Raw genomic sequence first — 14,016 nt, forward strand, 5'->3', positions numbered from 1 at the left:
ATTCCAACCCTGCTCCACCAAACATCCAACTAATGGTTCCCCGACCTGCTTTCAGACTTTAAAGGACAGCAATTATTCTAACAACCCAGCAGTGTAACACACTGCCCTTTAGAAGCAGTGAAAATGACCCATAACTTTGAAAGGGAATAACGTATTTAATTAACAGTCATTCTTCCTTGCCCAGAGATTTAATGAACAACGAACAAGTCAGGCAGAACTGCTGTCCGCCCATCTTCATCAATCTACAAAGTCACGTAGGAAATTTAAGGGAAAACTCCTCAGCCACAGAGTAGTGACTCAAAGTACACTGCAGATGCTGTGGTCAAATCAACACATACAAACAAGCTGGATGAACTCAGCAGGTCAGGCAGCATCTGTTGAAAAGTGGTGACTGTTTGGAACCCATCAGCATAGGGAGAGTGAGAGGTGAACTGCAAGGATATTTTAAAAGCACTATCATGGGACAGAAACACTGGCAGGGGCCAGGTGGGCTGAGTTGATTCAAAACTGTACACTGTAGATTCAGTAAATACCCAAGACAGAGTTTAAAACAGAACTGATTTATTTGTCACAGACCCAGAATAGTAAACTCCAGTCCCATTTCAAATGAACAACATCCATATCCTGGTGCAGAACTGGGTCTGATGTTCAGCAGCAATAATTGCCAAGTTCCACACACCAAGTCACTTCTGAAATTAACTCTGGATTCAGCAACTGTTAAATATCTTATTTAAACTTATTTTCAGTGTGAACTCGGTAGTGCAGCACAAGGTGGGATGACCGAGTGAATCCCTTCCCACATACAGAGCAGGTGAACGGCCTCTCCCCGGTGTGAACTCGCTCATGTTGCTTCAGGTCAGATGACCGACTGAATCCCTTCCCACAGTCCGAGCAAATGAACGGCCTCTCTCCAGTATGAACTTGCTGGTGTTTCCGTAGATTGGTGGAGAGACTGAATCCTTTCCCACAGTCTGGGCAGATGAACGGCCTCTCCCCGGTGTGAACTCGCTGGTGTTTCCGTAGATTGGATGAGAGATTGAAACCCTTCCCACAGTCTGAGCAGGTGAACGGCCTCTCCCCGGTGTGAACTCGCAGATGTTGCTTCAGGTCAGATGACTGACTGAATCTCTTCCCACAGTCTGAGCAGGTGAATGGTCTCTCCCCAGTGTGAACACGCTTGTGTTTCCGTAGATTGGATGAGTGATTGAATACCTTACCACAGTCTGAGCAGGTGAACGGCCTCTCCCCAGTGTGAACTCGCTGGTGTACCAGTAGGTCAGATGATCGAGTGAATCCCTTCCCACAGTCTGAGCAGGTGAACGGCCTCTCCCCACTGTGAACGCGCTGGTGTTTCCGTAGATTGGATAACAGATTGTATCCCTTCCCACAGTCTGAGCAGATGAACGGACTCTCCCCAGTGCGAACTCGCTGGGGTGCCAGTGGGTCAGATGATTCAGTGAATTCCTTCCCAGAGTCTGAACAATTGAATAGCTTCTCCCCAATGTGAACCCGCTGGTGTTTCCGTAGATTGGATGACTGGCTGAATGCCCTCCCACAGTCCAAGCAGGTGAATGGCCTCTCCCCAGTGTGAACTGACTGGTGTGTCAGAAGGTCAGATGACTCAGTGAATCCCTTCCCACAGTCTGAGCAAGCGAATGGCTTCTCCCCAGTGTGAACTCGCTGGTGTCTCCGTAGATTGGATGAGAGATTGAATCTCTTCCCACAGTCTGAGCAAGCGAATGGCTTCTCACCTGTGTGAACTCGCTGGTGTCTCCGTAGATTGGATGAGAGATTGAATTTCTTCCCACAGTCTGAGCAAGCGAATGGCCTTTCCCCAGTGTGAACTCGGCAGTGCGCCACAAGGCGGGATGAGTGAGTGAATCCCTTCCCACAGTCTGTGCAAATGAATGGCCTCTCCCCAGTGTGAACAGACTTACTCATTGGTGTGTCTACGGGTGGGCTCAGTGAGTGAATCTTTTCCTACACACGGATCACACGAACGGCCCATCACTTCTGTGAATTTTCTGGCATATCTTCATGCTGGATGACTGAGTAGATCCTGCCCCATACACAGAGCCCGGTCAATGGTTTCTCCCCATTGTGAGTTCACTGGCATGAGAAAATCCGGTCCATTTTGAGAGAACGAGAATCTGGCAACTCATCAAGTCCTATGTCAGATGTAGTGAATACCCTGTCCAATCAATACAGTTACAAAACTGATCTCCAGTGAAGAAATACAGGTGTGTTCTGAGACCCTGGGTCCAGTGGATTTCACTGGAAGAAAATTTCATTTCAGACACAAGGTACATTTCCAGCCGGGATGAGATACCTCTTCATCTCCAAGGATCGACAACTGATATATTGGTGTTACAATGCAATTATCTGGTCACTCCTTAAATATCTGGACAGAGACGGCAAAACTGATGTGTTGTGTTGTGTTGTTGTGTCTGGGCTTCCCAATCATAAATTCTTTCTCATTTGTAACCTGTAGAAAGATTTACAAGACATCAATGGGTGAAGGACAACATTTCAGATGAGATCATTTTAGTCTCTACAAACATGAAAACTACATACCTAGTTTTTTTTTTAAGAAGGGGAGATATAGTGGTGGTTAATAGTGTTATTCCTGTGCCACTCAGTTTGTCACTCCCACATGGGAGGGGTTCATGTACTGTACACCAGTGGTCCCCAACCACCGGGCCGCAAGGAAACGATGTGATTTGTCGATATGAAACGTTATGGGTCAGCTGCACCTTTCTTCATTCCATCAGCCCACTGTCGAACTTGAATGCACGCGAGGTCATTACGCATGCAAATTCATTACCCACACAAAGTCATCAGTCGCCTAAACACCCTCGCACCAGGTCACTGGTTGGCTTCGGGTTAACCGGCTGCCTCGTGCGGCCGGCAAGAAGAGCCGATTCTTCTGGCCTGGAGCGCTGACAAATGGGCGCCGTGTCTAAACCTGTTTAGCACACCGAATGTTCGTGGGGAACCCGGCGCTAAAATATTCGCAGGCGACCTAATTTGGGCTCAGGGTTTCATAAGTAGCAGAGCAGCTACCTCGCTGCGATCTACTGAAAGTTACCCCTCGAGCCAAACTTTTGTCGGCTGATAGATCCTATCTACCGACAAGTGGGGGGCAGGCACGCGCAGGCAGGCATTTGTGAAAGCCTTTACTTTGTCCTCTCAATGGAGTGTTGCAATAATTTTATATGTTCATATGAGGAAAATATGCGCTGTGTGTTTAATATCCAGATGTTACTTAAAATGTTAATGATGCTATTGACTTATAAGTTACAGTTGACATCACTACATTCATGCGAGGAAAATATGCGCTGTGTGTTTAATATTAAATTCGTTAGATAAACTTATAGTTGACTTATCACCTATATTGGGGTCGTGATTAACACCCCCACCCCACCTGTCGGCCGGTCCGCAAGAACATTGTCAGTATTAAAGCGGTCCGTGGTGCAGAAGAGGTGACCCCTGATTTAGAGGACAAGGAGAAGGAAGTGTTGGCCGTCCTAATGAGTGGAATCTGCTACCTGGAATGTAGAGGCAAATACATTCGAAGCTTCCAAGAGACACTTGTTAGCACGTAGATGGAAGGAAGATGGAGGGATATGAACATGGTGTAAGTAGGAAGGATTAGAACTTGGGGGTTTTTCATTTGCTTTTTAGCAAATTTGGCTTGGCACAACACTGTGGGCCAGATGGCCTGTTCCTATGCAGTACTGTTTTATGTGAAACCCTTTTACCCGGTGTCTCTATTGAGGCGGCTCGTTAGCCACTTCACAGACTCGACAGTGAGAAAAACCACCTTTTTTCAGACTCTGTACATCTAGGATTGGTTTGACTTGGCTTCCTCCAAAACCAATGTCCTGCCCACCCAAACCTGATGTATGTGCACACTGTATAACTACTGCCCACAACAATGGGTAAATAGCCCCACTGCCCTGTGGGCATCCTTGTGAGAGACAAAAGCTACGGGAGTAAACCCGAACAGCATATCTGCCCCTACGGCAGCTGAAAATCCATAACACCATAAGACAAAGGGGCAGAGTTAAGCCATTCAGCCATTTCATCAAGGCTGATCCCGAATCCCATTCAACCCCATACACCTGCCTTCTCACCATATCTTTTGATGCCCCGACTGATCAGGAAACAATCAAATTCCGCCTTAAATTTACACATGGACTTGGCCTCCACCGCAGTGTTTGGCGGAGTATTCTACTGACCCAATATTCTTTGGCTAAACCGCCTTACCTCTGTTCTAAAAGGTCACCCCTGAATTTTGAGGATGCGCCCTCTAGTTTTAGATAACCCCACCACAGGAAACATCCTCTGCACATCACCTTATCTAGTCTCTTCAACATTCGCAAAGTGCTGGTGGAACACAGCAGGCCAGCCAGCATCTATAAGGAGAAGGACTGTCGACGTTTTGGGCCGAGACCCTTCGTCGGGATGTCGACAGTGCTGCACACGCTGCCTGGCCTGCTGTGTTCCACCAGCATTTTGTGTGTGTTGTTTGAATTTCCAGCACCTGCAGATTTCCTCATGTTTGCTCTTCAACATTCAGTACATTTCTTCCAAATTCCTGTGAGTACAAGCCCAAAACTGTCAAACACTCCTCAGGTGTTAACCCTTTCATTCCTGGAATCATCCTTGTGAACCTCCTCTGGACTCTCTTCAATGATAACACATCCTTTCTGAGATATGGGGCCCAAAACTGTGGATAAGTGTGGCCTGACCAGTGTCTTATAAAAGCTCAGCATTATCTCCTTGCTTTTATATTCTATTCCCCTTGAAATAAAAGTAAACATTGCACTTGTCTTATTTACTAGACTCAACCTGTAAATTAACCTTCTAGACTTGCACGTGGTCCCTCTGCATCTCTGATGTCTGAACCTCCTCCCCATTTAGATAATAGCACTATTGTTCCTTTTACCAAAATGTATTATCATGTATTTCCAAAAACTGTATTCTATCTGCCAATTGTTGCCCATCCATCCAATTTGTATGTCTTACTGCAATCACATTGCTTCCTCAGCACTACCTACCCCTCCACCTATCTACATATCATCTGCAAACTTGACCAAAGCCACCAATTGCATTATCTAAGTCACTGACAATCAATGTGAAAAGCAGTGGTCCTAATGCTGAACCCTAAGGAACATCACTAAGTCACCTAGTCACAGGCAGTCAACCAGAAAGGGGCCTTTTATTCACTCGCAAGCTCCTGCCTGTCAGCCATTCTGCTATCCATCCAGTATCTTTCCTGGAATGCCACAGAACTTTATCTTGTTAAACAGCCTCATCTGTGGCATCTTCTCAAATACCCTCTGAAACTCCAAGTAAATGACATCTACTGCCGCTCTGTCCACCCTGCTTGTTACTTCCTTGAAGAACTCTAACAGATTCGTTAGGCAACATTTCCCTTGACATGCTGACTTTGACTTTTATCATTAATCCAGTATCGAATCAGATCAAGGCACACAGCCCAAATCATGCACTTTTAGGGATCAAGCAGAGATTTCATCTAATTCTAGTGGAATTGTGGAAAGGCTGAAATGAACACCAAAAAATATAATTGCAAAATGGTGCAACAACAAGGTGTCAGGTAGTTTTGCCCAATGTACTGACGATAATAAGGAATACAGTGACATCAGCAATGAGGCACACCCCCAATGAACACATCTCCTGTATGTATCGGGGGTCACAACTGGGTGTTTCTATCTCCTTTACCATAGCATTGGAGAGGGATGGGCACAGACAAGTTAGGGAAGCGATTAATTGGAATAAGGGGAACTATGAAGCAATCAGGCAGGAACTTGGAGGCATGAATTGGAAACAGATGTTGTTAGGGAAATGTACCGAAGGAATGTGGCAAATGTTCAGGGGATATTTGTGTGAGGTTTTGAGTAGGTACGTTCCAATCAGACATGGAAAGGATGGTAGAGTACAAGATCCATGGTGCACAAAGGCTGATATAAATCTAGTCAAGAAGAAGAGTTTACGAAAGGTTCAAAAAACTAGATAATGATATGAATCTAGAAGATTATAAGGCTAGCAGGAAGGAGCATTAGAATGAAATTAGGAGAGCCAGAAAGGGCCATGAGAAGGCCTTGGTGGACAGGATTAAGGAAAACCCCAAGACATTCTACAAGTATGTGAAGAACAAGAGGATAAGATGTGAGAGAACAGGACCAATCAAGGGCGTTTGGAACCAGAGGAGATAGTGGAGGTACTTAATGAATACCTTGCTTCAGTATTCACTATGGAAAAGGATTGTGGTGTTTGTAGGGATGACTTGCACTGGACTGAAAAGCTTCAGAATGCAGATATTAAGAAAGAGGATGTGCTGGAGCTTTTGGAAAGCATCAAGTTGGATAAGTCATGGGATGTACCCCAGACTGCTGTGGGGAGCAAGAGGAGATTGCTGAGCCTCTGGCAATGATCTTTGCATCATCAATGGGAATGGGAGCGGTTCCAGAGGATTGTGGGGGGCGTTGCAGATGTTGTTCCCTTATTCAAGAAAGGGAGTAGGGATAGCCCAGGAAATTATAGCCAGTGAGTCTTACTTCAGTGGTTGGTAAGTTGATGAAAAAGATCCTGAGAGGCAGGATTTATAAACATTTGGAGAGGCATAATATGATTAGGAATAGTCAGCATGCCTTTGTCAAAGGCAGGTCGTGCCTTAAGAGCCTGATTGAATTTTTTGAGGATGTGACTATACACATTGATGAAGGTAGGGCTATTGATGTAGTGTATATGGATTTTAGCAAGGCATTTGATAAGGTACCCCCATGCAAGGCTTATTCAGAAAGTAAGGAGGCATGGGATCCAAGGGGACTGCTGTCAGAGGTTACAACAGGACATTGATAGGATGTAAAACTGGGGTGAGAAGTGGCAGATGGAGTTCAACCCAGATAAGTAGGTTGAGTGAACTCAGCCTTTTCTCCTTGGAGCGATGGACGATGAGAGGTATACAAGATAATGAGAGGCATTGATTGTGTGGGTAATCAGAGGCTTTTCCCCGGGGCTGAATTGGCTAGCACAAGAGAGCAAAGTTTTAAGGTGCTTGGAAGTAGGTACAGAGGAGATGTCAGGGGTAAGTTCTTTACTCAAAGAGTGGTGAGTGCGTGGAATGGGCTGCCGGCAATGGTGGAGGAGGCAGAAACGATAGGGTATTTTAAGAGATTTCTGGATGGGTATGGAGCTTAGAAAAATAGAGGGCTATGGGTAAAGCCTAGGTAGTTCTAAGGTAGGGATGTCTGGCACAGCTTTGTGGGCCAAAGGGCCTGTGTTATGTTGTATGTTTTCTATGTTTCTATGACCAGAAGAGACATGAGAACATTTCAGGAGTCATTGGGATTAGATTTGTCAGGACCCGAATCAATGGGATAGTGTCAGAAGGTTTCTTACACCATTAGAAACTGTTCAACATATGATCTATTACACAGTGAGAGTAGAATGGAAAGGGCATAAGGGGACACGGGGAAGAGTTCATGTCTGGGCCCAGACCCTTTCAGGGTTGTCAAAAACTATTAGGAAAATCACCATCCTGCAACCTCAAATAACTGAAATTAGACCAGAGCCGAAACGTAGTGAGACCCAGCAGAATACAAAGGGGGTCGGATTATTGTTAGAAGATACAGGGGAACTTGTCACTTTGTACTGGAATACCAGCCCGTGCACATAAATTTTAATCTAAAGAAAATAATGTTGCTAGTGTACTGCAAGAGTTATTTACTTGTCATCTAGGGAGACAACTAAGCAGGGGTGAGATAAGTCATTCAAAAGTAGAAAGAAAAGACCCAGATAAGTGTGAGGTGGTTCATTTTGGTAGGTCAAATATGATGGCAGAATATAGCATTAATGGCAATACTCTTGGCAGTGTAGAAGACCAGAGGGCTCTTGGGGTCTGAGTCCATAGAACACTCAGAGCTGCTGCGCAGGTTGACTGTGTGGTTAAGAAGGCATATGGTGCATTGGCCTTCATCAATCTCGGGATTGAGTTTAAGAGCCGAGAGATAATGTTGCAGGTATAAAGGACCCTGGTCAGACCCCATTTGGAGTTCTGTGCTCAGCTCTGATCGCCTCACTATAGGAAGGACGTGGAAACCAGCAAAAGTGTGCAGAAGAGATTTACAAGGATGTTGCCTGGATTGGGGAGAATGCCTTATGAGAACAGGTTGAGTGAACTTGGCCTTTTTTCCTTGGAGCGACGGAGGATGAGAGGTGACCTGATAGAGGTGTACAAGATGATGAAAGGCATTGATTGTATGGATAGTCAGAGGCTTTTTCCAAGGGCTGAAATGGCTAGCATGAGAGGACATAGCTTGGTAGCAGGTACAGAGGTACAGATGTCAGAGGTAATTTTTTTATATGCAGAAAGTGGTGAGTGTGTGGAATGGGCTGCTAGCAGTAGTGGTGAAGGCAGAAATGATATATGCACTTTTAAGAGACTCCTGTAGTTTAGAAAAATAGAAGGCTATGGGTAAGCCTAGGTAGTTCTAAGGTAAGGACATGTTTGGCACAGTTTTGTGGGCTGAAGGGCCATATTGAGCTATAGGTTTTCTATGCTTCTATGCCTATTGAAATTACTGGAAGCATGTTATGTCTAAGGGGTAGGCATGGTCAATACCTTAGATAGAGCAGAATTAGAAAACCAGATACAGTCTCATAAGCAGAAAATGGGGGATATGACTGGAGAAAGTTATCGGGATCAGTCACAGTGCATCACAGGTAACTATGGATACACTTAAATTTCTGAAGCCCCTTCCAGATTCAAAGAATCAGAATCAGGTTTATTATGACTGGCATGTGCTGTGAAATTTGTTAAATTAACAGCAGCAGTTCAATGCAATACACAATATAGGAAAAGTATATAAAATAATAAGATAAATAGAGTATATGTATATTGATTAGATTAAAAATCATGCAAAAACATAAATAATATATATTTAAAAAGTGAAGTAGTGTTCAATGGAAGGTTTTATATCAGTGCAGTATTCGACATTCCCCTACATGGAAATAATTTAACCTACCCTTTGAAACAGGTTCCAAATATCATGAGGTGACTTGAATATTTTTAAATAACCTACCAACACATGCTGTTTTTATGAATGGCAACGGGAAAAGAATAGATTTATTAAAATGCTATCAAGCAGGAGCCAACTGGGCTTGCCGGGAAGAGATGGACAGAAATTTGAAATTGTGGTTTCAGTACTTATGAGAATTGTTCATTGTCTACTCTGCTTGTAAGTAACAAGTCTTTTGCAATATGCATTGGTGGGACAAACATATCACACAGCAACAGCAGCCACGAGAAAGAAAGGGTATCCTTTGGTAAGTCATAATGTTGCAGCTGCGAGTGTGACTTTAGATTTGACTACTGCAGGTGAACTTTACCTCAGCCAGCAGTATATACGGTAATGAGGGGAACCTCACAATCCAACCAACCAATACAGATCGAGCTCCAGTCATGCCCCACAGGGCTACAAGTAGCATGTGATATTAGGTGGCTAATCCAAGAAACTTTCCAATATCTCTGACCCCTTCCCCTAGAGACTGACAGTGGTGAATGAAAGTGATGGGAGGGCAATAGTCTTTCTGCTTGGAGTGTGGCATATATGTGATGTGAAATCTACAGGTTACTTGTTACACAGGCCAAAGATGTTTACGTACCCAGAGAGAATGGTACAAAACATGTTCTCAGCAGTAGAGAGCTCCAGAACAAGAAGAGGTGATTTTCTCAAGAACTAAAGTTGCCGGTAAGATTTTGTTCTTTTTTTCATTCGATACAGAATTGAGAATTTCATTGACTTGAAGATGGACTTCACGCGAAATTAATTCGGAACTCTTTTATTGTCGGATTTAGATATCTCGAGCTCGGCACTGTTTGGGAGATCCATCCCGCTCCTGCTCTTCCAAACACACCCGGCGCGGAAAGCAGTGGCAAAGTCACCAATGGCTGCCTGTTTACCCAGAAAACCCCACGAAACGGTGACTCTTCTATCCGGCACTGTGTCAGCTATGCGCATGCGCTGCTGAAATGGCGCCAGCACTTCCGCTCATCAGGCGAAAGATCCCGGGGCCTGGGTCTGGATCGTGGGGCTGAGAGGAAAAGGGCCGGGAATGTCCCAGGGTGCGGGGGCGTGTTATGTCCGGAGCGCACAGTAATTGTCCCTCGGTCGCGGTTCCGATGCCGAGTAAGTTCCCTGCCCGGAGCCCTGCTCCTACCTGCCTCGATCCTTTTGCCTCCTGCGCGCATGCGCGGTTTCCAGCACGGGGCTGCGATCTTACACATGCGCATTTGATCGCCTGGTGACGGGCGGCCAATTCTGGACCAAACGGGATGCTGCAAGTCCAAATCAACTCACGCAAAACTTTGGAGGAACTCTGCAGCTCAGGCAGCGTCTATGGAACAGAATGAATAAACAGCCGATGTTTCTGGCCGAGACCAACCCCTGTAAGGGTTTATGTGCCAAAGCCATTGAGGTGCTGTAATTGTCAAAGGTTTGGACCAGGACTGAGAATGCAGGGGGGAAAGGTGCCAGTATATATTTTTTAAATGGGGTCAGGGGGAAAGAGTAGCTGGAAGGTCCTCGGTCCGAAACGTCGCCTATATTTTTTCCATAAATGCTGCCATTCTGTGAGTTCCTACAGCCGCATGTGTGGGTTGCTCGGATTTCTAGCATCTGCGGATTTTCTTTTGTTCGTTGGTGATTGGTGAAGCCACGTGGGCGGGAAAGGTCAGAGCTGGAGAAGGAATAATCTGATAGGACGGGAGAGTGGGAAGGAGGAGGGGAAAAATGATAGACATATGAGAAGATTCAAAAGATCAGGCGTGGAACAGAGGAATGGGGTGAGGAGGAGTTGGTGCGTTGAGGAAAAGAGAGTGGGGAGGGAGCGGGAATTGCTGGGAGGGGGTTGCCCGGGTCTGGTAATGGCAGACAAGGCGAGAGGAAGGGCTGAGGGAAAGAGAGTGGAGAAGGAGCGGGATAGGGATTTGGGATCAGAGGTAGGCATCTGGGAAGAAATGGATTATTGTGAAGGGAGAAATAAAGGCAATGAGGAGATAGTGATGGGATGGATGAATGAAAACCGAGACAACGGAAATAAAAGAATAAGAAATGACAGTGGAGAGAGTTCTGAAAGTGAGGAAGATGAACAAGTTCAGAGAGGAGGTGTTGTCATAATTAGGTTTAATGAGAAGGCACAAGGACACATGAAGAAAATTAACCCGTTTGTGCTAACAACAACTCTGGCAAATACGATAGGGGAAATAGTATTTGCAAAAGTCCTTAATGATAGCAATCTATTGGTACGATGTGCAAATGTGGAACAACTTGAGAAAGCACTCAAGCTAAAAGAGATAGGAAAATGCAAGGTGGAATATACAGGGAGGGTGGGAGCACGAAATGGTGGTTGTAAAGGAGTGGTCATGGGTGTACCAATGAGTATAAACATGGAAGAGTTGAAGAGGAATATCAAAGGGGGAAAAGTAATTAATGTTCTAAGACTGAAAACAACAAAGGAGGGAATGAAAAAGGAAAGTGAATCAGTATTGATTGAATTTGAAGAAGAAAGAGTGCCAAGGAAAGTGTTCCTGGATTTCATGAGTTACCCAGTAAGGGTATATGTGCCAAAGCCATTGAGGTGCTGTAATTGTCAAAGGTTTGGACACATAGCTAAAAACTGTAGAAGGCAGAGGAGATGCACTAGATGTGGGGGTGATCATGAATATGGAAAGTGCGGACCAGGAGTGCAACCAAAATGCTGTAATTGTGGAGGAGCTCATAATGTGGTGTATAGTGGGTGTAAGGTTATGAGACTGGAGAATAAAATTCAAGAAATAAGAATGAAAAGAAAGATCACTTATGCAGAAGCTGTAAGAATGTCAAGAGAACAGAATAATGCTTCTAATTAACAGGGAGCATTAGGGATGCGAGAGATGCTGTGAAGAACAAATGGCAGGATTTATGTAGGAAAAAAACTCTAGTAACATTCATTGCAGGAGTGATTAATAGTACGGCAGAGGTAAAGTCAAAAAGTGACAAAATTCAGCTGGTGGTCAAAGCAGCAGTGAACCATTTAGTGTTAGTAGGACTGACATGGGAAGAAGTCAGGGAGAACCTCACTAATCAGTCAAGCCAGGAAGTGGTTAATACTCATTATGGTGATTCTTTTGCAATGGAATACAAGGAGTTTACTGGCCAATGGCCAGGAATTTAAGGACTTTATTAAGGAAATGGTTGTAAAACTGGATGTAGTGTGTATTCAGGAAACTTGGTTGAAACCAGCTTTAGACTTTGTGGTATATGAGTATATAATGATAAGGAAAGAGAGAAATCTAGGGAGAGGAGGGGGTTGTGCTATGTTAATCAAGCAAGGTATACCGTTTAGAGTACTGGAAAAAGGAGACGATTAGGAATACATAGTGGTGGAAATATGGGAGAGAGGGGAGGGAGTGGTTATAATTAACTACTACAATCCATGTAAAAAGTTGGATTTGGACAGCCTTTTAAGGATACAAGGACAAAACAGACATAAAGTAGTGTGATGTGCAGATTTCAATGCTCACAGCACAAGATGGGGGGATCTGATCACAGATTCAAATGGAAAGGTAATTAAAGATTTGATGGAAGAAAGAGATTTGGTTTGTATGAATGATGGTAGAGGAACAAGGATAAACATAACAACAGGAACTGAGTCGGTATTAGATATTACGTTAGTGTCTAATATCTTGGCTGGCATCAGTAACTGGGGAGTTTGGACTGCTTCAACAGTGGCCGGTGATCATTACCCAGTTTTATGTTCAGTGGGTGAAAGAGTTGAAGTAAGACCAGGTGGTGGAATCCCAAAGTGGGTGTTTGGAAAAGCAGATTGGGGTAAGTTCCAGAAGTTAAGTGAAGAAGCATTGACAAAGATTGACATTTCTGGAGATATAGATGAATTAAACAGTCAGGTGACTTCAGCAATTATTATGGCTGCAGAAGGATCTATACCCAGGAGTAAAAATAGGATGAATAGAAAACTAGTGCCATGGTGGACAGAGGAATGTGGTCAGGCTGTAAAAAACAGAAATAGAGCATTCAGGCTAGTTAAAAGAACCCATAATATGCAGCATTTGATTCAATATAAGAAGGCACAGGCAGTGGTGAGAAGTATACGTCAAGCTAAAAGGGCAAGTTGGAGGAGTTTTTGCAACAAAATAGGAAGAACAACGCCTGTGGGAGAGGAATGGGGAATGATTAAGAGGATGGGGGGTGATAGAAGGGATTGGGAGTATCCAGTAATGATATCTGAGGAGGTAACAGCAGTCTCCAGCAGGGATAAGGCTGAGATCATGGCCAAGTCATTTGTAAAGATACATAGTTCAGAAAATTTGTCTGAAGAAGGGAGAAGGAGAAAGGAAAGAACAATGAATCAATACCCAGGTGTGTTAAACAGGAGGGAAGAAAGAGATGATATAATTGATGATCCATTTACTTTGGCAGAAATGGTGAGAGCAATAAAGAGATCGAGACCAACCTCCCCAGGGAAAGATCTAATATGCTATTTATGCGAAAAAAAATCTTAAGAGAAGGAGCGCTCTTGAGGTTACTGCATTTTTATAACAGAGTGTGGGAGGAGGGAAGATTACCAAGTGCATGGAAAGAAGCAGTAGTCATTCCAATAAGGAAACCTGGCAAGGATCCGTCAAAACCCACCAGCTACAGGCCAATAGCACTAACATCAAATATATGCAAGGTAATGGAAAGGATGATAACTGAAAGGTTATCATATGATCTTGAAGGGAGGAATGCTGGCAAGTTATCAGAGTGGTTTTCGGAAGGGAAGGAATTCCATGGACTCAGTGATAAGGTTAGAGACTGAAATAAGAAAGGCCCAGGCAAATAAAGAATCAGTAGTTGCAGTGTTTTTTGACATTGAAAAAGCCTATGATATGATGTGGAAGGAAGGGTTATTAATTAAACTGCACAAGATGGGGGTTGGGGGGAGAGT

The 14,016-nt window shown here is 44.3% G+C and overlaps 1 protein-coding gene across 1 annotated transcript; it reads right to left on the reverse strand.

Moving 5' to 3' along the window:
* Window positions 1-544: 544 nt before the first annotated feature.
* On the reverse strand, window positions 545-10,304 carry LOC132385626 (zinc finger protein 229-like). Its single transcript, XM_059957797.1, has 2 exons — window positions 10,249-10,304; window positions 545-2,485 (listed from the first exon to the last, which is right to left on the reverse strand). The coding sequence occupies exon 2, from the start codon at window positions 1,939-1,941 to the stop codon at window positions 727-729; it is 1,215 nt and encodes a 404-aa protein (XP_059813780.1). The 5' UTR covers window positions 1,942-2,485; window positions 10,249-10,304; the 3' UTR covers window positions 545-726.
* Between the last annotated feature and the right edge of the window lie 3,712 nt (window positions 10,305-14,016).

This window comes from Hypanus sabinus, assembly GCF_030144855.1.
Source record: "Hypanus sabinus isolate sHypSab1 chromosome X1 unlocalized genomic scaffold, sHypSab1.hap1 SUPER_X1_unloc_2, whole genome shotgun sequence".
Classification (NCBI taxonomy): Eukaryota; Metazoa; Chordata; class Chondrichthyes; order Myliobatiformes; family Dasyatidae; genus Hypanus; species Hypanus sabinus.